This window comes from Crocodylus siamensis, chromosome 2 (assembly GCF_052110815.1).
Source record: "Crocodylus siamensis isolate JL-2025a chromosome 2, ASM5211081v1, whole genome shotgun sequence".
In the NCBI taxonomy this organism is placed as follows: Eukaryota; Metazoa; Chordata; order Crocodylia; family Crocodylidae; genus Crocodylus; species Crocodylus siamensis.
In genome coordinates, this window is record NC_143396.1 from 199,290,113 (window position 1) to 199,315,687 (window position 25,575).

Genomic DNA, 25,575 nt, shown 5'->3' on the forward strand with positions numbered 1-25,575 from the left:
TCAAAATCCATTTAACATTAAAAAAAATATTTCTAGTCCATATTTAGTTAAGGAAGTAGAACAGTAAATACACTGTCTCTCTTTCCCCTTCTCTGAGATTGGTAATGGTCCTCAGTAGGTGGATGTAGAGCATCTAAAAATGTCATTTCTCCTTGTCAGTAATAGAATGCTAATCTGTTAATTTTTTCATACCTGTTTATTAAGGCATGCTGATTTGGACTGGTGTTCAAAGTAATTATTACATACAGTATCATATTCAAATTATATATCGTACTGCATTTTACTTCATTATATTGTTGAAAACAATATAATTGTTTCTTGATGGATGATGGAAAGGTCTTCTTCATTTTTAACTTTAAATGCTTTTTTGTTAACTCTCTGTTTGCTATATGATGTTTGATTCAGCTCCTACTGTGCACACTTTAGATCTGAAGAAAAGGAGAAGCCTGTGCTACCATCTCCCTGTGATAAAAATAATGCCTCTTGAAAATAACAAACAAAACAAAACCAAAATAAAAAACACCTTTCAGTACTTAAGCCAGCAGACACAGAGGGGATTCAGCTGTAATCATTAAAGAGCACGGAGAAGAAGCAACAAATGTAGCCAGAACAACTAACTATTGTCTATCTGCTAGGACTTCTCCAATGGAAAATATATTTCCAGTGTGGTGGAGTAGCATGCTATCCAAAGAAAATATGTTCTTTTCACAATTTTTGCAGAAACTGTCTTAGACAGCTTATTTGATTTAGTACCAGATCCTGAAATCTGTAGGGTCCCTTACATCTTTTACATTCTGTTTTGAAACATATAGTGAAACCGTGTTAGATTTATTGTAAAACTACAAGCATTTCTCTGACCAGAGGAAGAATGTCTTGTGTTTGAAAGCTTGTCTAAATATCCCAACTACTAGTCGGTCCAATAAAAGATAGTTGCGTCTACATGTGCCCCCGACTACACAGTTGTTACTGTGCAGTCATTTAGTAAACGACTGTGCAGTAAGTGGTGTTACTGCACAGTCCCAGTGGTGCCCGGGTCACTTCTGATCTTACTCGGTAGCTCATTGCTGCTATGCAGTAGCATCAGCATCACAGTTCATGCCCACCAACACTAGGTCACCATAGCAACAAGCTATGTCACCATAGCAATGAGCTACGTTGCCATAGCTCGGTAGTTTGGCGACCTAGCATTTCATGTAGACATGGCCGATATCACCGTAAGATATCCTTTCCTTTCACAGCATTTCTTTAGCATTCTCATTTCCTCAAACAAATCTATCACAGACCCACATTGGACTAAAAGGCAGGTTTTCACCTTTGGAAATATCTAACCCAGGGTTCGGCAATGTTTTTGGGCAGAGTGCCAAAAACACCCACAATCTCAATTTGTAAGATGTTGGCATGCCAGGGGAGGATGGCAGGGGGGAGGCCCAATCCTTCTTGTGGCTGTGCGGCCCCGGCCCCTTCTCCACCATCCACCCCAAATCACATATGCACCTCCTGCCAGTACTGAACTGAGCCAGGGCTCCGTGGACACTGGTGCAGCCACTTTCAGCCTCCTGGCTGCCTGCCATAGTCAGCCTGGGCTCTGAGTAGGTCCTTGGGCTGCTTGCAGCAGGAGGCAGGGAGGCTGTAAGCAGCTGCACTGAGGTGCATGGAGCCCTGGCTTGGCTTGTTGCCAGCGGCAGGTGCATATGGACCTTGAAGTGCATGGTGGGGAAGGGGCCAGGCTGCACTGCCACAACAAAGATCATGGGCCTTGTAACTCTCTTGCTGCCTGCCCCAAGGCATGTGTGCCAAGCAAACTGCCTTCATGTGCCACATTCTGGCATGCATGCTGGGGGTTGCCTACCCCGGATTTAATCCATATAGGATTCAGGGCATTTGAATTTGTTAATTTTACAGTTGAAACCAGAGACAAAGCTATCACAGTATATTCTCATTTACAGAACTAAGAATATATTATTTGTAAAAGAGCTTATTGATATTTTGTCAGGGGTGGTAGAGACATGACTCCCAGCAGTTCAGGTGGGCTTGGCTCATCTCTCGCTCTCTTTCTTTCTGTCTCTTTGAGGGTTGACTGCAGGACTTCCTCCCTCGCTGGGATGGCCCCTTTGTCCTGCTGCCGCTTCCTGCAGGAAGGCCTGAGCTGCCTCGTGCAGCTACTTGGGCCTATCAGCCCTCTTGGGCCCTGTGCACTGCTCTGCGCACTATGGGGATCCTGCCTCTTACAGGGATGGGGGACTCTTGCTGCCTCATGCAGCTGGAGAGTCCTTTCAGTTTTTTCTGAGCCCTGTGCAATGCCCTGTGAACTGTGGGGGCTCCTGCATCTTTTAGGAATGGGGGATCTGCAGCCGCAGGGTCCTTTCAGTTCTTTTCAGGCCCTGTACACCCTTCATGCACTGTGGGACTCCTCCCAGGCCCTGTGCAATGCCTTGGGAACCTGTGCGGCCTTGTACAGCTTCAGCTGCTTCGGCTTCCTCTAGACCCCGCCCTCCCCCCGCATTGTTCTGTACACCGACACTGCTGCTCCCTCAGCAGCAGGGCTGGGACGCAGCCACTCGCTGCTTCCTGCTCAGCAGAGGTGTCCTCAGGGTGCTTCTGGGGCAACTGCTGCACTCTGGTGGTCAGCTGTTCTGCAGCCCTTCTTTCTCATCCCTTGTTGAAGTCACCCATGTGCTGAGCACACGGGCTTTTATCCCTTCCAGAGGCTCTGCCCCCCAACTGAAAATTGACCAATGGGGAAGCCCAAGGGGTTAGTTCCTCCTCAGGTCATCTTCTTCACCTCACTCCTGGGTCAAGGCAGGGCAAACCTGCCTTCTGCCTTCTCCTGGTTGGTGGGGAAGGGAAATGCCTCCACCAATCAGCCTGAGCCATCCTGGGTTATGCTAACAAGCCAGGCTACTGATGAGCGTACTGGCCAGCCTGCCACACTAGTATAGCTAGAAAACTACTTAAAGCTCCAAGCTGGGGACTGGACTCAACTACTATACTTCTCAGCACAATTAAATTTTTCATGCCAAATGGGAAGCTTAACTGTGCACAAGACAAAGATCCTCAGAAGTTAGTCTAAGATTGTGGAACTGTGAGGAGGTTAATTCCCTTATCTTTTGTCACTCCAGCTTTTTAGGATACCAGTCTCATAGTCCTGTAGCCCACATTATATACATTTTCATTTTTCCAAAGGTTTGACAATATGGGTCTTTAAAAGGTTTTATCTTTTAAAGATCTTTTATCAAAAACCCTACAAACTACATCTTGTAGGTGTTTTGAATCTATTGTCTAGGTAGCTTCTTGCTAAACTGTTCCGTAGGGAGTCTCCTTGAGAGAATTTCTCAGTGTTTCTAGCAGCCAACCTACCCGGCCAAGACAGCAACCTGTATCCCAATTATTAGCTACACATGGGAAGTAGTTTTCTGTCCAAAAAACCTCTTTGTAGCTGTTACATAAGTCTATAACAGGAGTGGGCAAAATCTGGTCCTCAGGCCAAATCTGGTCTGCCAAGTGATTCTGTCTAGCCCATGGTGGGCCCTTTGCCTTGCCTGGCCCCAGCGCAAGGGACAGACTGGGCCATGGTGTGTGTGGCTGATTCTGCTGTGCGCAGGTGTGAAGGTGCCACCTGGTGTGGAGTGCAGCCCACCCTACCCTGTGTACTGGTCTTGGGCATGCTGGAAGCTGTAGTCTATGGGGCTGATCAGCACAGTGGAGGGTCAGGGCAGTGCAGCAGCTAGACTCAGCTTCCCGGCAGCCCCTGTGGTGGTGGTTCCTTCCAGCTGCTGCTGTCAGTGTCACTGCTGCTGGACCCAGCACCCAGCCTGTCTGGCTTGCACCCACTGCTGGGGGTGCTGGATGGAGCAGGTAGGTGGGGTCTCCTTGGACACCAGCCTGGGACTCCTGTAAGCTGGACATGCTCAGCTGGGTGGAACGAATGGGTCCACAGATGGGTGCAGAGCAGTATCCAGGAACAGGTTGGGCAGGTAGGGCTGGGACCAGGGCTGTAATCACAGGATGATGACAATGTGGGGCCTTGGGCAGAGATATGATCTGCTCCCTGCACATCCCAGTGACAGGCACTGGTTCTGCTTCCCCAGTGGTGGGTGTGGGGCAGATTGGCTTGGATAGGACCAGTTGGCATTTCTCCCCCCTCCCTGCTGTGCCACTCTGTGTAAAAAACTGTGACAGAGGGCCGAGGCTGGGTCATCATCACCCACTCCATGGCCCTCAGCAGCTCACCAAAACTCCTTAAGTGGCCCTTCAGCCCAAATAATTGGCCACCCCTGGTCTATAGGTTTATAAACCTTATCACAAAAATAAACTCATACACAAAGGAAGGAATCATCACAAAACATACCCCCTTGTCCCTTTGAGTGCAAGTGTACAGCAAGTGACTATTGCCTTCAGTACTGTAAATACATAAAAATGTGTGCATTTAGAAAACAAAACCCTACCAAAATAAAACAATATGCCACTCACTTAATTCACTACTAAACAGTACTCAGATACTACACTGATTAGGGTGGTTTAAGAACCTAAATAGAAGAGAAATGGTTGAAAAGGGTGGTTATTTTTTCCAGACACTCCCTGGGAGTCAAAGGCTAGGTACAGACATTCAGGGCGGTTAGGGGGAGATTTGATCATGTTAAAAATGCCCACCCTATCTAACTTAGTTCATCCAGGTTTGGACCTTACACTAGTCCTGGGCACTGCACTTCAAAAAAGACGTGGAGAAACTTGAAAAGGTCCAGAGAATGGCTGCAAAAAATGATTAAGGGCCTGAAGGAGACCTTATGAGGAAAGACTAAGGGATCTGGGACTGTTCAGCCTAGGTAAGAGAAGATTGAGGGGGGACTTGATGGCCATCCATGAGTATGTAAGGGGTGAATATTGGGAGCTGGGAGAAAAACTGTTCACTAGGGCAGCCCAGTGCTAGGATCCAAACAAGTAAGTTGGGGTGGGGGAGGGGCAGGTGGGATGGGGGGTTGTTTTTTTTTGTCTTGGAGTGGGGGGGCACTAAAAATTGCCCCTGGTCCTAGGGGGATGAGGGAGAGAGCTCCCCCTGCTTCCCAAGCCCCCCCCTGTTTCTGCAAAACCCTCCTGTACCCCAGGAACTCCACCCATGGACCCTGCCTGACCCCTCAATCCCCCAATCACCCCCCATGGATGCTGCCTATCCCTTGCAATGCCCCCACAGATGCCTCCTGTACCTTTGACCCTCCAACCCCCGCCCCGATCCCACCAGCTCCCGGAATCCTCCTTGCAGACTCTGCCTGCCTTCCCAGTTCCCCAACCCTATCATGGACCCTGCCTTCCCCCCTGACCCTCTCAGCACCCCCCGCCAACCTGCTTGTCCCTCCAGTCCCCCAAAGCCTCCCCCACTAGTCCCCCATCTTGATTTAACCTAAATCGAGTGCCCATTTTTAACTCGATCTAACCTCCCCCTAAACTCTTTGAATGTCTGCATGCACCCAAAACAACAACAGCTACAGTTTTCATGGTTCTGAGGAGGTGCATAAGTATTTGGTTAAGTAAAAATTCAAAATGGTCCTCTTGGGAGCCATCAAGTTGCTGCTAAAGGAAAGCATCTGGCTTTGTACAATGGCCACTGTTGATGTTTATCAGGTTCTTCCTGCACCAAGTCTTTCTGAAACAGGACAGTATATAATAGGTAGAATACAGGAGTAGAGATCAGAATCACTAAGCCAAGCCTAAGCAGAGTCCACGTCAGCAAAAGGGACAGGTCTAAGTGGGCATGTTCCTTTGAGGTACATGCTGCTTCATGATGTGTCCCTTCTTCAAACCAATTTGCCTTTTCTGGACTTTGATGATCCCCCTCCTGAATGCCAGTTCTTGGAAATTAATCTCCAGTCTTTAGCACTTCCATTATATTCCCCAAGGTGTTCCTTTTGTAGATTTTCATCTTGAATTCCTGATCATGTATTCTGTAGCAGACTAGATAGCTACATGTAGAAACTAATATTTAATTCTCTCCTACTCCACAGAGAAAGCTAACTTATTCTTTTCAAATGTATGACAGTATATGAGCAAGGCAAGGAAAATGGGCCATATACAATAATTGTGGAAGTATTACAAAATTATCCCACATTCTGTCGATTCTCCCTTTTCTGTAGCATTAACAGAGTGGGATTGCTCTAGCCAAGGTTCTACAGAAATTTGAGCCCACCCTTTCACAGCAATGCATCAGTGATAACATTTTCAATGTCTTTAACTTGAATAACTTCCACAACATGATGGGGAAAGGGAAGGCTATATCTACTTTATCTTTGTTATCCTTATTTGTTGCCTTTACTTCAATAAGACACTTTGATTTTAATTTTGCTCTTTGCTTATCTCTTGCTTGTCTGTGTAAGAGCTGAGATTTTTTAAAATACATCATTCTTCTCACCATTTTCACTAAAAATCATCTCCTGTTTGTGAACAGCATGGACTTTCTTGCTTCCTTTTGTAGTTTTGTTTCTCCAAAGATCTCATTCCATCAAAATCTGTCCATCTACGTACCACCACTATGGACTGAATCTATTGAGGCAGCTTTGAGTGTAACATTTTGTTTTGTTAACTTTTTGAATTTCAGTCATTTTTGTTTATTCATTTTATTTATTTCTTTTTGGAGAGCTTTTAGATTTTGCTCAATTGTTAACTCATTTCAAAGTTTCAGCTAAACTAAGAGAATGTTTTTCGGTTCTCAGTAGTGAAACTAGCTTCCTCCCCATCCCGTTTTGTTAAATATGATCTCAAATATTGGTGCTCAACCCCTGGTCCATGGGCTATATACAGTCCATGAAGTCATGTCATCTGCCTAGCAGGGCTCCCCACAGGTCCACAAATTTGGCGACAGGGCAGTGGTAGCAATTAACAGTACCACTGATCCCCTGCCACCAAATTTCCAAGCCCCTTGGCAAGATGATATGGCCTTGGCCCTGTGAGCTGGATCACGCATGGCACCGGGGCAGACCCAGGGCAGCAGGCCAACTCTAATGCATGTAGGCCACATGCTGGATCGTGTCTGCGTGCTGATCCCATGCTAGACTGGGCTCGTGGACTAACCCATGCACCAGATCTGATCCTGCACCACTCATCCAGCCTGCAGCCCAAAAAGGTTGGACATCACTAACTTTAGAGATCAGATATTTCCAAAATGTGGAGAGAGCTACATTGAATCTACAAACATGCTGTGCAGTAGGGAACTGAGACCCCAGTGTGAGAATCCTGTCAGAAGAAGACTTTCAGAGGATCAGAATGAAAGGCTAGTAACACTACCTTAGTTATTAATTTCCTTTCTCCTCAACAAGGTCTACTTTTAGAAAAATGACTATTTATTGGGTGCTTTGAACCTTGTTATCACAATCTGGACACTCAATTATGACAGGTTTCAGTCCGTGATGCATAACCACTCTGCTAAATAGATAGCAAAATGGGATTTCAAATAAGCATTCAAAAGCTGTGGCCTTTTTAATCACTCATCATTTTTAACATTTAAGCTTAAATATTTGAAAGTTTGCCTCTCCTCCTCTTTGTGCCTGCATTTGCTTTGTTGCTCTGCATTATGCTTCTCTGTTGGCTTTTCATCTTAAATGTTATGTTATTCATCTAAACCATTTGAAACAACTTGTTTTGAGGGGAACCATTGGGAAAGGGCCTATAATATCAGTTATTACTCATGACTGACATCCTGGGGACTGCCTCTGTCACTGCTGGGTAGGGTATAGTTTGATTATAAGGAAAGTCAACTATACTACTCAGCCCAATCTAGTGACCTCACCAGGAGAAAATGAAGTAACAAGTAAGGAAAGTTTATTTCCAGAGCTTATGGGGAGGACTTATTGGAACAGAAAAAAAGATTGAAGTTTTAATCAAGCCTGGAAATACCTTTGCCACAAAAGTGGTAAAATGTCAGCACCTGGAGATTTAGAAACATACCAGGCTGTCACTTTTAGTTTGAAATGAAATTGTAGAGAAATCATAGGGTGCCTTGTTTTTGTTTGTAATAATTAAAATTCATAGCACACAATTAGGGGTGAAACTTAAGAGCTTATCTTTAAACTTGTCTCAAGTTCTGTGTGTGTGTGTGTGTGTGTGTGTGTGTGTGTGTGTGTGTGTGTGAGAGAGAGAGAGACAGAGACAGAGAGAGAGAGATTTGATAACCAACCAAACATGAGTAATTTTGTTTTACTTTCTGAAGTACCTATTAAAAAGATGGTATCAGTATGTAGTACACTGAATAGGGAAATGAAATAATGTTAACTGGCTGCAAGCATTGCATGAATCACCGTCTCCACCTAGTGGTGATTAGGGAGAATGATATGACTTCAAATCCTTCAGTGATAAGTGATACTACAAACATGAAATGCTGTAAGGATATAATTTATTTTTTGCACATATACAGTCATTACAGTTGCACCCATTAATGCCATTACAGTTGAGTGTCTGTCAGCTTTTCATTTATGAAACACAATTTTCAGGGGCTTATGACTTTGCTATAAAAATTCACACTGTGCTGAAATTTGGCAGCCTAATAGCATTTTCTGTGAAGACCTTTTGGTGTATGCTGTGAATGTTCATTAACAATAATATGGCAAACCTGGCAGAAACTTCACAGTCCCACAAGATATGCTGTTGAATGCAGGAAAGCCTGATGCTTAAGTGGATGTCAGTAGCATGTTTTTGTTCCTTTCCTTCCTTTTCCAATACCAGTATGAACATTAAAAACTAAAGGAACAAAGTTTAAAAAGGAACAAGGACACATCAACCCAGAAAAGAAAAAAAAGTTAATATATGAATGATACCTTTTACGCATTGCCCTGCATCAGGAGGAACCTAGTGTCAAGGCACAAGTGAGAGAAAAGTCCTGAAAGCAAAGTCTGTAATTCCATATTGTGGACTATAATTCCACTCCAGTGGTTTCCAACCAATAAATGAAAATTTCTACCACAATCCCTGGATAAAATTTACAAAGTCTTTACTCAAAATCAGTTTAAAACAAAACTGTTCCAATTCAGTGCTGTCCATAGCACTTTTTCCTTTTAGCTGACAACATATTTCCTTGCAGGCCCAGTAGAAAAAATCTCTCTTGCTTCCCAAGCAGTGAATTACCCAGCTCTTCCTTTAGACTCTGCCTTACAGCCTTTTCTGGCTTCATGACTTGTGGGGCTGTTGGACTCTTTCATCTGTATTGTATTTCTGTTCGGAGGTTCCCTAGATCTTGGAAGGTATCCTTCATTTCCTTCTCAATTATGTTGGTACTCTGTCTCTCAAATGAGGAACCCACAGGCTTGATGTGGCTTTAATCTGATAATAGATACTTTCTCCCCCCACTCCTCGCTCCCCCTCCCCCAATTCTTACAAGCGTTAGTTTTTTCTATTTGTTTACTCATACATTTAATTCACATCCTTTTTCGGTGGGAATAAGATTGCCGCTGCAAGTCCTAAGGTTCACCAATTTAATTTTGACTGACTGGCTTTTCTTTCCATGTAATGTCACAGTTTCTGGAACATTTAAGTTAAACATATTTGCTTTCAGACTGCTGGCTAGTCACTGCCTACTGCAACATTGTCCATTGCTACCCTAAATTTCACTGAGCTACTGGTGCTTTGTGAGGCCTAACTTTGCCCAAGCTGCGCACATTCCTTAATATGTGACTGCAGAGCATCTAAAAATGTAATTTGTCCTCATCAGTAGTAAATTGCTGATCTGTTAATATTTTTCATACTTGTGCATTAGGGGCATGCTGATTTTCATAGATTCATAGATTCATAGATGCTAGGGTCGGAAGGGACCTCAATAGATCATCGAGTCCGACCCCCTGCATAAGCAGGAAAGAGTGCCGGGCCTACATTACCCCAGCTAGATACACATCCAACCTTCTCTTGAATACCCCCAGGGTAGGGGAGAGCACCACCTCCCTTGGGAGCCCGTTCCAGACCTTGGCCACTCGAACTGTGAAGAAGTTCCTCCTAATATCTAATCTAAATCTGCTCTCCTCCAGCTTGTGGCCATTATTTCTTGTAACCCCCAGGGGCGCCTTGGTGAATAAATACTCACCAATTCCCTTCTGTGCCCCCCTGACAAACTTATAGGCAGCCACCAGGTCGCCTCTCAACCTTCTCTTGCGGAGGCTGAAAAGGTCCAGTTCCTCTAATCTCTCCTCATAGGGCTTGGCCTGCAGGCCCTTAACCATACGAGTGGCACTTCTCTGGACCCTCTCCAGGTTATCCGCATCTTTCTTGAAGTGCGGCGCCCAGAACTGCACGCAGTACTCCAGCTGCGGTCTGACCAGCGCCCGATAGAGGGGAAGCATCACCTCCTTGGACCTATTTGTCATGCATCTGCTGATGCACGATAAAGTGCCATTGGCTTTTCTGATGGTTTCGTCACACTGCCGACTCATGTTCATCTTGGAGTCTACTAGGACTCCAAGATCCCTTTCCACTTCCGTGCCACCCAGCAGGTCATTTCCTAGGCTGTAGGTGTGCTGGACATTTTTCCTCCCTAGATGCAGCACTTTGCATTTCTCCTTGTTGAACTGCATTCTGTTGTTTTCTGCCCACTTGTCTAACCTGTCCAGGTCTGCTTGCAGCTGCTCCCTGCCCTCCGGCGTGTCCACTTCGCCCCATAGCTTAGTGTCATCTGCAAACTTGGACAGAGTACATTTCACCCCCTCGTCCAAGTTGCTGATGAAGACATTAAAGAGTATCGGTCCAAGCACCGAGCCCTGCGGGACCCCACTGCCCACACTCTTCCAGGTCGAAACCGACCCATCCACCACAACTCTCTGGGTGCGACCCTCCAGCCAATTCTCCACCCACCGGACTGTGCAGTCATCCAAGTCACAGCCCCTTAACTTGTTCACCAGTATGGGGTGGGATACCGTGTCAAAGGCCTTCCTGAAGTCCAAGTATACGACATCCACCCCTCCTCCTGCGTCGAGGCGTTTTGTGAACTGGTCATAAAAAGAGACTAGATTGGTCAGGCACGATCTACCTGCCACGAACCCGTGCTGGTTTCCCCTCAGCATAATTTGTCCTGCCGGGCTCTCACAAATGTGAGCCTTGATAATTTTCTCAAAGATTTTGCCAAGGATGGAGGTGAGACTGACTGGCCTATAGTTACCCGGGTCCTCCTTCCTCCCCTTCTTGAAAATGGGAACCACATTGGCCCTTTTCCAGTCCTCCGGGACTTGACCCGTGCGCCATGAGCGTTCAAATATTCCCGCCAGTGGCTCTGCAATGATGTCGGCCAGTGCCTTCAGTACCCTCGGATGGAGCTCATCCGGGCCTGCCGACTTAAAGGCATCCAGTTCTTCCAAGTGACCCTGCACCACCTCAGGGTCCACGCATGGAAGTCTGGTGCCTTGCTGCTGCCTCCCTACACTCCCAGTGAGAGACTTGTCATGCCTCTCGCTTAGGAACACTGAGGCGAAGAACTCGTTGAGGAGTTCAGCCTTGTCCCCTCTGTCCGTCACCAATTGTTTCTGCCCATTTAGCAGGGGTCCTATTCCTCCCTGGGCCTTCCTTTTACTCCCTATATATCTAAAAAACAATTTCTTATTGTCTTTTACTTGGGTTGCCATCCTCAGCTCCATGGTAGCTTTGGCCTGTCTAACTGCCTCCCTACAAGCACGAGCAGAAGAGGTATATTCCTCTTTGGTGATCTCTCCCTGTTTCCACTTTTTATGTGCTCCCCTTTTGGCCCTTAGTCTGCCCAGGATTTCTCTGGTCAGCCAGGGAAGCCTCCTGGCCCCTTTCCCTCTTTTACCTCGCACGGGGATCGTCTCGCTTTGTGCGAGAAGGATAGCTTCCTTAAGGCACAGCCACCCTTCTTGGGCTCCCATCGTTTCAAAACTACTACTCTGCAGTGCATCCTTCACTAATCGCCTGAGTTTGCTGAAATCAGCTTTCCTAAAGTCCAGCACGTTCACCCTACTGGTTACCTTACCCACTCGACGCCTTATGTTGAATTGTACTTTTAGGTGATCACTGTCCCCCAGATGGCTACCGATCTGTAGGTCCCCTACTATGTCATCCCCCGTTGCCAATACCAGATCCAGTAAGGCATTCCCCCTAGTGGGACCATGTACCTCCTGCGTCAGGTGGAGGTCCTGTACACAGGTTAGAAACCTGCGTGAGCGGTGGGACTTTGCTGTCTGTGTCTCCCAGCAGATGTCCGGGTAGTTTAGGTCCCCCATGACCACCGTCTCTTTAGCTTTTATGGTCTCTGAGAGTTGCCTCAGGAGCCCCAAATCTATTTCTTCCCCTTGATGTGGGGGTCTGTAGCAGACCCCTACCACCAAATCCTTTTCTCCTTGCCCCCCATGTAGCCTAACCCACAGTCCTTCTACTTCCTCATCCTTTGATTCTGTCTTGATGAGGGTTGATGTATATTGCTCCTTAACATAGAGCGCAACCCCTCCCCCACTTTTCCCCACTCTGTCCTTTCTGTACAATCTATAGCCCTCAATATGTACCGCCCAGTCGTGGGATGGATCCCACCAGGTTTCCGTCAGCCCCACTAAGTCGTAGTCGTTTAGTGCAACCAGGAGCGCTAGTTCATCCTGCTTGTTCCCCATGCTCCTAGCATTAGTATATAGGCACTTGAGCCCTGTGACTGGTGCTTTTGCTACCCCCTCGCTCCAAGTCCTAAAGGGCTTTTTGTCTCTAACCTTCCCGTTCCTTACCTGTGCCGTATTGCTGTCCACCCCCTGCCTTTCACGTTCCCAAAGCTCTCTTTCTTCAGGCTGGGCTGTCCTTGTGGGTGCCACCTGGTTTGGTGGTCCACAGCCTCCCCCACCCTCATCTTCCCCTCCCCCCGACGAGCCTAGTTTAAAGCCCGCCGGAGGAGATCCGCCAACCTGGAAGAAAACACACGCTTACCTTTGGGGGACAGGTGAAGCCCATCCCAGCTGAGCATGTCCCTCGTTGTAATGTGTGGGTCATTGTCCAGGAAGCCGAAGCCTGCCCCGAGACACCACTGCCGAAGCCGCCAGTTGGTCTCTCGGATGCAGTTCTCATGCCGTCTTCCACGTCCGTTCACTGGTAGGATGGAAGAGAATACCACCTGTGCACCAAATTCCCTCAGCACGCTGCCGAGAGCCTGGTAGTCCGCCATCAGGTGATCGGGGGTTCTCCTGGCCGCATCATTAGTACCCACATGGACAAGGACCATGGGGTAGTAATCGGTGGGCTTGATCCTGGCCTGGATTACCTCTGTCACATCCTGAATCTTAGCTCCAGGCAGGCAGTAGACCTCTCGTGCTGAAGGGTCCTGGCGACAAATGGGCCCTTCCATACCTCTCAGGATGGAATCGCCTATAACGAGCACGCGTCTCCTCCTCTTCTGGGTCCTCTCGGATCTCTTGATCTGTTTGGAATGTGAAGAATGTGGCATTTCCTCCTGTTTCCTCCTCTCTTTCCATCTCCTGCAGAGTCGCCAAGGCCTCGTACCTGTTCTCCAGTCGGACTGGAGAAGCTTGTACCTGCTCGCTGCGAGCCGCTCCGGTCCTGGCTGTGACCGTCTGCCACTCTGCCGTGGAGGTCCTTCCCTGGGCTGCTTCTTCCTTGGGTGCCTGGTCCTGCAGGGAAAGGAAATAACTGTCAATTTCCTCCTCCGCCTCCCTGATCCCCCTCAGCCTGCTAACCTCCTCCCGGAGCTCCCTCACCTGTGCCTCCAGAGCCCTAAGCCGGGCACCTGATTCTGTAAAATTTGGGTTTACAGAATCTTACAAAACAATATAATGATGAAATAATCTCACCTCTTTTTTCCAAAAGCCAGACACTGACTTGGCACATGTCGTTTGCCACATCATGGGTTGTTTGTTCTGGAAAGTGACCCTGCATGACTTTCTGCCTATTTTTTTTGCCTGTAGTATTTTGAATTTTCCATCATATCCATGTCAGAATACTATCAAAACTCCATGAGTTTCATTCTAGATTGGGTAACTTTTTTTTGTTCAGCAAATTCTAATAGCTTCCTCAAAGATTAATTCTGGATCTTTCAATAATCTCTCTAGCTTTTGTCCCAGATGTCAGATATGGTCTGGTCTCTTATTAGGAACACAGTGGTCATATCTACACATAACGTTACAGCGTTGTTGGGCACAAACGATGATGCTGACATTATGTTGCCGTAGTGATAAGTAACCTTGCTATAGTGCATCACTATGGTGACGTAGCGTATAAAAACTACCATGCGCCACTGGGCCAGTGCAGTAATGCCTGAACCACACCATCCTTTAATACTTCCTAAAGCAAGTACTAAACAACGGCACAGTAACAACTGTGTAGATGAGCCCAATTAAACCTCCAAAATGTAAGACTAACTCTTCCATTTTAGATCATTTATATTTTTTTCTGTCTGGTCACCTTCCTTCTATAGCAGAGGTGTAACTAGGAATTTGGCACTTGAGGTGAGAGATGGCATTTGGGAGGTGGGCGATGAGGGAACTGCCCAGGGCCGTGATTGCAATGGCATAGGTAGCTGCAGCAGCAGTGCAAGCTCTTTAGTAGATGCCATTCTGGCATCCCCTCTAAATTAACACCTGCTTGCTCATCCCTAGTTATGCTACTGTTTTGTAGCTTCATTTTTACAGTGTGCAGTACTCAGATTCCTCTATCATAGTTGGGTTCTTCCACCTCAGTTAACAGAATAGTATTAAAAACATCAAGGGCTTCAAAACTTGCTATTGTCATAAATAAATCTGCCCTCTGACTGCTATTTTTTTAGACTGGCACCCATTGTTTGAAGATAATGAAACACTGTTGTCCAGACGACCTCCATATTTCTGAAGAGTTTCAACTGTAGTGAGGTTTTTAACTGTTCTGTTCTACCACTCACATTATCTTCGTAGCTTATTTTATTCTGGGTACTGTGTGCTATTCAAACATCCCTGAGAACCCAGGAGCCTGATACACATCTGCTTTGTTCAGTGTTTCATTTCCAACTGATAGGACTTCTTTAACATGAAAGTGTGCAAAATGCAGCAACTGGATCCAACCGGTACTTGTGAAAGCCTAGTAAATGTACATTTCCCCTCAATCCCTCAATGTAGTCTGTGACCATTGGTATAGGGCCAAACTTCCTTCTTTGACCTGAATAATTAGATTCTATATATGGAAATTGATAGATTTGTTATCATTTTTCAGATATAGAACCAAATCATTGGGGTATACCTTGAATTTGTCCCCCTCCTACTGCTATAGCAGGGAAAGTAAATCTGGAGGGTCAAGTAGTCCCTTTGCCCTCTATCCTCCAACTTCTTCCCCATGTTGGTCCTCACCATTGTCAGACCTTGCTCTCCCTGAACACACAAAAATGAGAAGCAAATTTGAAAACACTAACCTTGAAACAAACATACCTGAAGTTATATGCATATAGTACCCATAGACTTAGTTCAACTAGAACTGATACCTTTTACCTTTTTTACTGCAAGTTTTAGCACATGTACTCCAGAAACACTTATAAAAACATGTACTTATAGATAGTACAAATTATGCATGATTAGTCCAGAACAAAGAGGCTCATGATTTACTAAATAGTTCATTGGGCTGGGCCCCAGCAGAGTCAATAGCATTTCAAGCCGTGGTGACCGCACAGTTCAGCACTGCTTAGTGGGCATGTCTACACAAGATGTTTACTGCACAGTTGACTAATTTGCTGTGCAGTAAATGTCTCAGTATCTACACATGTGCCCCAATGAGGCTGGAGTAAACTAATTTACTGTGCATCAGAATAGTACTTGTAAAGCTGCAGAGTTAAAAAACTTTAGCAGTACATGTGTAGATGTTGGAGAGACTGGCCTAGCCAGCACTTCCCCAGCGTGCAATAAACTGCAGAGTAATAAACTTATTTTGCTTATTAGCCTCCAGTTGTGAATGGAACCAGGTGTTTCTGTCGTAAGTCCTGGGATCCTCCAAAAATGTATATGAAGATGAGGTGCAGGGCAACTTGGTCCAGTTCCACTTCATGGAGGGCAGAGCCACACTGATCACATGCAACAGGCTGAGTGAGGGCGTGACAGAGGGATTCTGGGTGAACTGTTTGGGGCTCTGCTTGGTGATATTTGCGAGACATTTAAGGCCAGTGAAGAAACAGGAATCACTGGAAATGGGAAAGCAAGGTACAGGTTAGCTGTGGGAGTGAAGAGGAAATAAAAATGTATTCAGCATAATGGCTCACCATGGCTTGAAAAAGAGTCAGCACTGAGCAAGATAGCCCTCAATGGGCCCAACAGCTCAGACAGGGGAGGGGGTCAAGGGAGTGAAAATTTCTGGGAGAAATGGGGAGGAGACAAAAGTTCTCATGTACATGGATGATCTGAACATCATATGCAGGGACAAAGGGTCAGTGGAAAAAGCACTACAACACACCCAAGTACATAGAGCAGCAAGAGGGGCTAAGGTCAGGACCCTGTCACTCCTGGGGGTTTCTGTCCCCCAGGAAGGGTTAAGGATCCTTGGGATGGAGTTTGACCCAGAGCTGGTGGGGCAGAGGGTATGGGAGAAGGTGGAGGCCAAGACCAGACAGAGAATAGGGTTATGGCAATCATGCTGTCTGTCAATAAGGGAGAACATAGCACTGATGAAGGTGGTGCTCCTGCTGATGCTGCTACACACCACCCTAGTCTTCTCCCCCTCCCATCGAACAAGTTTTTTGAAGAATCCAGAGAGCCATCTGTGTTTTCTTTTGGAACTCCACGTGGGAGAAAGTGGCGAGGACCAAGCTGTACAAAACTAAATGATCCAGAGGTGGAGGGATGCCAGACATCCTTCTCTTCCTCTGGGCCAAATACACGAGCCAGGGTCCCAACTGGCAACAGGGGTGGAATCTAAAACAGCCAGCTTTGTTAAGTATTTTGCAAGGCAGTTGCTCCAACAGTGGCAAGTGCACACAATGACAAATGGGAGCCCGTGGACCATGGATTCCCCATGGTTTTATGAGATCCTGAAGTGCTTTCAAGAGAAATACAAGCTGCACAATTCAACCCTAGCGACCCTGGTAAACCACCACAAGATATGGGAGGTAATAAGGGCAGAGACACCATATCACCTGTAGACTTACAACCTGGTGACAGCTGCCAGGCCATGTGGGAGCAAATCTTCCACAAGGACCTGCAGAAGAAGCACAGAGACCTGAACTGGCAGGCAGCCCGCCAGGCACTCCCCGTGTGGGATTGGAAAAACATTGCAGGGCAGAGAGGTCCATCAAACTGCCCGAGACAGACCTGCTGCTGGCAGGCAGAAACAATCGACCACCTCTTCTGCGATTGCCTATACACCAGAAAGATGTGGAAGAAAGTCGGTGAACCCTAAATCTAAATCATAGAAGAAGTGTAACAACAAATAACTGATCATGGGATCAGCACCCAGTTTCACACCTCAGAACCAATCTCTGCAGTGAGCCAAGAAATAGATATCTCTACATTTGGGAAAGCTCTGAATGCCGTATAGACTTCCAAGTTTACCCTTTTTTTTCTGGATTCATGACTTTAGCTTACCCAGCTATAGAGGTAGGAGGTTCAAAACCAGATCCATAATTTTGCTTTACCCAGGAAGCTACAATTTAATTGCTTAAGAATTATTCCCAGATGGAAGTGTAATTATAAAAATGATTTCACTTTCTTTTCTCAGGTGGGCCATAAAGCATGAAGGAACAACTAAACCTTGCCAATGGAAGCATTCCAAAGTGGAGAATCCCTTGTGGAACAAGCTGACATACATGTGGCCTGTCCTTCCAAATGGAGAACTTAATGAGGTAATTTCAGTGGAAAAAAGAAATAACAGATTGAATAGTTTGTTTCTCGAGTGAAGCAGAGATGTAATGTACTATGCAAGTATGTCATGCAATTCTTGCAACTTGGAAAATCCGAAATGTAAATAGTGCAGGGAGTAGTGCAGAGGGTATAACTTGCTTTAATAAATTATTGCAAATTCGCTGGAATTTTCAGATTTGCTTTACTAGTCTTTAACTCTGAAACACCAATGCCATATTTACCCAAATCCCGGACAACTCTGAATTTACGACAACCCCTCAATAATTAGTTTCTATACCTGTAAAATGTATAAATTAGTTATAACTTTACAGGTATATAATCTAAATATTAGGGGGTTGAATTAAATTTGTCCCCTCCACTACTGCAGTAGGGCAAGCAGTGCCAGGGAGTAGGGGAAAGTTGCTGGGGAGACAGGTGGTGGGCAAGGCATTAAGAGTAATGGCAGAAGGGTATGAAGTGGCCTGACCCCAGCCCATTATATGCAAGGTTACCCAATGATCTGCAAGGTCCCTTCCAGCCCCTAACAATCTATGAATCCCCCCTGCAAACTTGCCCAATGCCACCTGTCTCCCCCAGCACTTGTCTGCCCTGCTGCCTCCCCCACTGTGTCTGTGTGCCCCAGGGCCTGCCTCCCCTGCCACTTGCTGTGCCCTGTTGTCCCTGCCTCCACACAATTCCTCACCCCCTGCCACTCCCTGTTTCTTCCTATACTTTCCTCCTCTTCCCACTGTTCCTTTGATACCTGGCACCTGCTGCCAACCTCCCCCCTGCCTCTGACCTGCCGGTTGCCCCCCAGCTGCCTCTCCCTGGCATTGCCTGCTCCCCGGCTTCTCCCCTCCTACTTTCCCTACTGCTTCTGCACCCCCACCATTGCTGCTTTGCCTGGTTGGAGCAACCATGCCCCAGGCTGGAGTGGAGGCTAGAAGGGGAGGGTAGGTGGCAATCATGAAGGGGAGGGAGCCAAAGGTGGCAGGAAGACAAGTAAGGGTGAAGAGGAGGTGGGGGTGCAGACATTCAGGGGGCCAGGCAGAGGGGATAGAGGCAGTGGCAGGGAGGGAGGATGGGGTGACAAGGGCTGCAGGGGGCAGAAGCAGCAGGAGATGCACAGCAGCTGCAGTTCCAACTCCAACCCCAAATCCAGGTCAGGCCTAGAGTCAGAGCCTTAGTTGCCATCCGTCTTCCCAGTTGTATGTGAAACTATGATGAGGGGCTTTCTCCCCGTGTTAGATAAAGGAAGAGAGCTTTGTCTTAGATTCGAGTAACTCTCCAGAGCGATATGCCATTCAGTGTTTTACTTTTCACTTGCAGATAATTTCTTATTTTCTTTTTTTGCCATTATATTATTGTGGCTTATTGCAACAATGCTTTCCTGTAACTCATACATTAGTTAGCAATAAAAGGTATATTGTCTGCGTACATTTTCACCCCTGGAGCATATTCCTTAGGTTACATTTCAAATTTGAAATACATGCTTGTAATTTTTTTCTAACTTTCTCTGGTTTTACACATGTTCAGTCAACCCAAATCATAGCAAAACAGGTTTTTTCCTTGTTTTCGTGAGTAAAGAAAGGTTCAGTTTTAACCCCTGCAACTTGTCTGTCAATGTTACTAATTAGAGTAGGCACAAAGTCAAAGTAGGTGAGGTTTATAGAACTGTTTAATGATGAACCCATAGCAGAAACTAGACATAGTAGATTAGATTAGTTTTTATTAGCAGAAATGAAACAGGAATTGAGCTGAAAGTTGACATTTGCTGTAAGTCAATGTTATTGATCAGGCTGCATAGGCCTGTTAGCTTCCAGTGCATCTCATTAATTTGGTACTTTTGGACACTTATGTGCTAGACATCTGCTCCGACACATTCTAAGTAGAATACTTTGGAGCAGACTCGATTAGTCTAGTCTGCTGAAGCATGCTAATTAGTACACTCCAGTAGCCTCAGTGTCATGTGTATTCAGTGTCCCTGTGCTTCAAAATGGTGGTGAGGAAGTTTTAAGTAAAGCTCATTTAACAAGCTTTAGTTAAAGTGCCCCCACCACCATTTTTAAGCATGGGACACTGAGTACACGAGAGGCTGTGGGCTCTTTAATTAGAGTGACCCCCCCCCACCTTGGAACATGTGTAAAAATACCCATTGGTACTGATAAAGCATAAGCTTAAAAATCTATTACCTGTGTGAGGGAAAAAAAAGAAAACATAGATTTTAATTTTTGTAATAGCTAAGAAAATACTGAAGATTAGAAAAGCAGGTATTTCATGCATTCATTTGTTCAGGTGGGAAGAGCTTTAACCTAGTGGTCATCAGCATTTTCTGGTGGTGGGCCTGAATGACCCAGTTCAGGTCTATGGGTGGCTGGTGCTAGGACTGTGTTTATTCCTGCTTGTTCCTGTTGTCTGGCTTGTGTCGCAGTATAGCATGGGTGAAGGCCCCTGCCACTGAATATTGCCAAAGCCCCCCAGCCCTATAGGCTGGATCAAGTGGCTCAGCAAACCATAGGTTACCAATACTGCTTTAATTAAGCTTTAAAAAGATTTTTAAAAAACTTAAGATCTACACTATTTATAAGGAATAGATGCCTCAGTTTAAGCTATGTGGTTCCAAATACCTGCACCCTCTCCTCTGTCCCCCACCACATACACTCACACACAACAAATGTTTCATAGATTTCATAGACATTAGTGCTGGAAGGGACCTCGGAAGATCATAGAGTCCAGCCCCCTGCCCAAAGGGCAGGAAGTCAGCTGGGGTCATAGGACCCTAGCAAGATAAGAAGCATCCAATTTGCTCTTGAAGGTGTTCAATGTAGGTGCTTGAACCACCTCTGATGGCAGGTTGTTCCAGAACTTGGGGGCTCGGACAGTAAAGAAATTCTTCCTTATGTCCAGCCTGAAATGGTCTTGTAGTAGTTTATGACCATTTGACCTCATCATCCCTTGGGGCGCTCCGGTGAACAAATATTCCCCTAGATACTGGTAGTCACCCTGATAAACTTATAGGTGGCCATCAGATCACTCCTGAGCCTGTGCTTTTCCAGGCTAAAGAGCCCAATGGCTCTCAGCCTGTCATTGTATAGTCTGTTTTCCTGACCTCTGATCATTCATGTGGCTCTTCTCCGGATTCTCTTAAGCTTCTCCACATCCTTTTTTAATTGTAGAGCCCAAAACTGCATGCAGTACTCCAGCTGTGGCCTCACCAAGGCCAAGTACAGGGGAAGAATTATGTCCCGGGATTTGCTTGAGAAGCATCTATGGATTTTGGTCGCTTTAATAGCCACAGCATTGCATTGCAACTGCCCAGTCCTGTGGTGGGCTCATGTTCATCTTGTGGTCAGTGATGACCCTAAAGTCTCTCCATAGTGCTCTTCCATAGTGCTAGCCAGCATAGCACTGCCAAGCCTGTAAAGATGCTGCAGGTTTTTCTTCCTAAGGTGAAGAACCTTGCATTTTTTGGTGTTAAACACCATCAGGTTCTTGTCCGCCCATTTGCTGAGCCTGTCCAGGTCATCCTGGATCACTCGCCTGTCTTCTGGTGTGGATGCTTTGCCCCAAAGTTTGGTGTCATCAGCGAACTTGGCCAGTCCACTTTTGACTCCAATGTCCACATCGTTAATGAAGATGTTGAACAATATGGGTCCAAGGACAGAGTCTTGGGGGACCCCACTGGTCACAGGACAACATGATGATTGACTTCCATCAATTACTACCCCCTGGGTCTGACCACAGAACCAATTTCCCAGCCAGAGGATCGTGGTGGACCCAAGGCCACAATTGGCCAGTTTTGCCAAGAAGTGATCATGGGAGACCAGATGGAAGTCTTTTTTGAAGTCAAGATATATGACATCAATCTCTTCTGCCTTGTCCAGGTGATAGGTCACCTGGTCATAGAAGGAAATGAGATTGGTCAAGCAAGACCTACCCGCAACAAACCCGTGCTGGCTATCCCTTAGGATGTTGGCATTGGCCTCTTTAATAAACTTTTCTAAGATCTTCCCTAGGATAGAAGTCAGGCTGATGGGCCTATAGTTAGCCAGATCCACTTTCCTCCCTTTCTTGAAGATAGGTACCACATTGGCCTTCTTCCAGTCTTTGGGCACTATACTAGAGTGCCAGGAGTTTTCAAAGTTCTGTGCCAGAGGCTGGGCTATGATGCTCACGAGCTCCTTGAGTACCCTGGGGTGTAGATTGTTAGGGCCGCCTGACTTGAAGGTATCCAGCTCCTCAAGGTGTTCCTTCACGATGTCAGCATTAATGGAGGGCAGGGGATCTCCCTCACCTGAACCGCCCAGTCCCGTGGTGGGCATTGGCATCCCATGGGACTGAAGAAAGACCGATGCAAAGTACCCATTTAATAGGTTGGCTTTTTCCTGGGCGTCAGGTGTCAGTTGCCCCATCTGGTTCAGCAGGGGTCCAACGTTGCCCTTGCTTTTCCTCCAGCTCCCCACATATCTGAAAAAGGACTTTTTATTGTCTTTGATGCTTGAAGCTAGTTGGAGTTCAGTTGCAGCCTTGGCTTTCCTGGTTTGCTCCCTGCAGGACCAGACCAGTGCAGAATAATCCTCCTTGGAGGTGAATCCCATCCTCCATCCTTTGTAGGCCTTTCTTTTTAGTGTCAGGAAATCTGCTAGATCCCTGGAAAGCTGGGAGGCTGCTGTGCCCTCTTGCTGCCTTCCCTCCGAGATGGAGCAAACGCTCTTCTTAAACTCCCCTCTCCCTGGAGTCACGGTCCCTTAGGATCTCACTGACAAGCCTCCTGAGCTTGTCAAAGTAGCTTTCCTGAAGTCAAGGACTTCCGTGTTGCTGATTGACTTGCCAGCTTTATGACGGATGATGAAGGTGATCAGCTCATGGTCGCTGTCACCAAGCTTCCTGTCGATCACTAGGTCACCAATTAGGTCATCCCCAGTAGCCAGTACCAGGTCAAGCAGCGCTTTACCTCTCGTTGGCCCATAGACTTTTTGAGTCAGGTAGAGGTCATCCACGCACAAGAGGAAGCTTTGTGACCACTCGGATTTTGCTGAATGATTCTCCCACAAGATGTCTGGGTAATTGAAGTCACCCATGACAACTATGGTCCTGGATCATGCGGCCTCAGCTATTGTTACAATTTACTATTTCAGTAGTACTTAATATCGGGCAAGTTGAGGGGAAGGAAGAGATGAATGTTTTGTTGAATTCAGAGGGACAAAATGGTTTGAATAAATGGTGTTAATGTTAGCAAAATTTTGGGGACACTACTAGTCAAAACAAGTGCACACTTAAACATCTGCACTGTGAAAATTAGTCCAACATTTTATGAGGTATTCTAATAAAGCCAGGGCAATTTGTAACCTGTACAAGCCAATTATCTTCATATTTTTCTCTCTCTCTTTTTTTTATTTAAAAAAGAAATTACATGGGAAATTAAATATCTGAAACTAGGTTATTCAGCATTAACTCTGTGAGATCATTCACTAAAAACCATGACATTCTGGCAGTTAACGGATTAATTGCTCCAACATTAACTTGCCTATATTACATTTATGTTGTTTAAACCACCTAACTTCTTGCTTCTCCCTCATTGCTTTATATCCTTAATTCCTCATTTGCTATCTATAATCTCAATTTAATCCATATAAACCTGTATTTTATCAACTCTTGATTGATCCATGATAACCTCCTTTACCTGGTATGATTCACTGCCATGATCTCAAATCTTCCTTTTCATGTAAGGAGGCTCAGATTTCAGTGAGGTTTAAGAAAATCCCATTCCTCTTTAATATTCATTCGTTAACATGGTGTTTTCAAATTACAGTGCAGGGGCAGTGGAGATCTGCAGACTCTAAGCAGGTCACATGGTAATGGCTCCTCTCCGTTTTGGTTCCACTTCAGCTTTTCTAGGTGTCTAGGCACTTCCTCATTAGAAAACAGAGCCTGGATACTCCTCATAGAAATAATTGTAAACAAAGTAGTGTGACAAGCTAGCCCCTAATGTGTGCCTGTCCCTTATGGCTAAGTACAGGCAGCCAAAAACCCCGAGGGTGAATTGATTCAACCTTTTTCAGGTTAGTCTAAGCTTCATAGATTGAACTGATAATCAAAAGTGATTCTGGAAATGCAGCCAGATGCCTGCAGTAGCCCAAGCCAGAAGCCGGGAGGTGCTAGAGCATGCTTCCCTGCTTGGTTGGAGCAGACAACTTGGGCCAGGCTAGCACATCCACCATATGAGGAGGGGCTTATGTTATACAAATTTCCTATTGCTCAAATCACGAGCGAGACCTTATAAGGGGGGATAAGGCAAGGTGCCACATTTATTGATTACATAAAGCAAAAACATACAAAGACATGCACTAAACACACCATTCTCACAAACACACACATGCAGACAAACAGACACACACTCTATTTAGATGTTATAGTTACCAGCTTGCTGCTCAATATTAGCCCTGGGTGGCCAGCCCAGGCTCATTCAGGGTGATGGGAGTGGGGGTGAACAGACATGCCTGTGCTCCCTGATATTGCAGAGTGTGAATTCCCTGCTCTGGCATTGCTGCATCCCACTTCTACAGGGATTTCAAATCTTTGTCTGAAGTTGAGGTACTTTTCCATCCGTATGTCTTCATACAGATATTGTTTCTTATCATTCTCTTCGTTATCTCAGCTTGAGGTCACCTTTGTCATAAAAGTCAGTCTTCTAGCCTTGAAAGTTGTTTAGGCTAAATTGCAAGACACGCAGAATTCCTCCTTTATCCTGTTGCTTAGCCTATCTCCTCTGCACCTGGTCACAGACTGGTTCTTCAGCCATCCATTAATCATTTCACTGTCTGGTAACTTGCATATTCAGTGCCTTAGCAAACCTCCTCTTGCTTACACAGGCACACTCTAAATATTCTATACATTCTACATTCATTCAATCAATCCCACTACTATCCTTAACATATTATAGAAAAAGTTCATGGCTTAATTACATATATAAATGATTACACATAATATATATATATATATATATATATATATATCCATTGAACATATTACTATCACTATAATACTCTTATCGCTTAATCTAAACATAACCTATTCAAACACACACTACACTTATGGGGAGGTTCAAAGCATCTTGGGATGCTGGGGCCCTATGAATTAACTTGTGTGTGGAGGGGATCTGGGACAAAAGTTCAATAAACTGATTTACCCTAAATCAGTTAAGTCTGATACTACATCCATCCAGGTTTATCTTAAACCTGTTTCAGCCACTTTGAAAGTGGTTTATGTGCATTGAACTTCTGTTGTATTACAGATTTGAGCTGGTTTCTGATCACTTACACTAATTTATGTGTCATTTCTCTCCCTAGCCAATGAGAGGAACTAGGAGCATCTGTCAAGGGCCTCTGTTCTTGGTAGCAACAGTTAAAGCTGCCCATTAATGTGTAAATCAGCTGTCAACAATAATAAATGAAAAGCATAAAAAGAACAGAAGAAATCCAGTAGCTGAGCAGTACACTTTGCAGAAGTGAAAGGGTAAACTGGATAGGAGAGGGAGAATTGAATAGTGAAAGCAAACGGTATGATGTATACTTTTAATGAAAAAGGCAAAACATTTATCACATTCAAGACAAAATATTTGGACACCTTCCCACTAATGCTTTCCTGCTTCCTTGATATTTGTTTGTTACAAAGATATTCAATAACAAATACTTTTGTGATTGTGAAATTAGAAGGGGAGGTTTTCTTTGAGATAATATAAAACCCAGTACTGTTGGAACAAAATGGAATTATTTACAGTAATAAGGTAAAGCAAAGCACATTCATACATGTTTACAGA

General features: G+C 45.5%; 1 protein-coding gene and 1 long non-coding RNA gene across 3 annotated transcripts in view; one reads left to right on the forward strand and one right to left on the reverse strand.

Annotated features, from left to right (window-relative positions):
• Positions 1 to 25,575, forward strand: part of DCDC1 (doublecortin domain containing 1) — a 500,455-nt gene that overhangs the window by 391,606 nt on the left and 83,274 nt on the right. The window contains exon 21 of the mRNA XM_090034627.1: positions 17,635 to 17,758. Within this exon, the coding sequence (XP_089890753.1) occupies positions 17,635 to 17,758 (124 nt within the window). The remainder of the gene's footprint in view (positions 1 to 17,634; positions 17,759 to 25,575) is intronic.
• LOC149871585 (uncharacterized) lies at positions 12,390 to 13,678 on the reverse strand. 2 transcript variants are annotated; one of them, XR_016440542.1, is made up of 3 exons: positions 13,453 to 13,678; positions 13,300 to 13,369; positions 12,390 to 13,041 (listed from the first exon to the last, which is right to left on the reverse strand). It is a non-coding gene; the product is annotated as an uncharacterized LOC149871585 (long non-coding RNA). The 2 variants fall into 2 exon arrangements; XR_016440541.1 differs by having other exon boundaries at positions 13,214 to 13,369.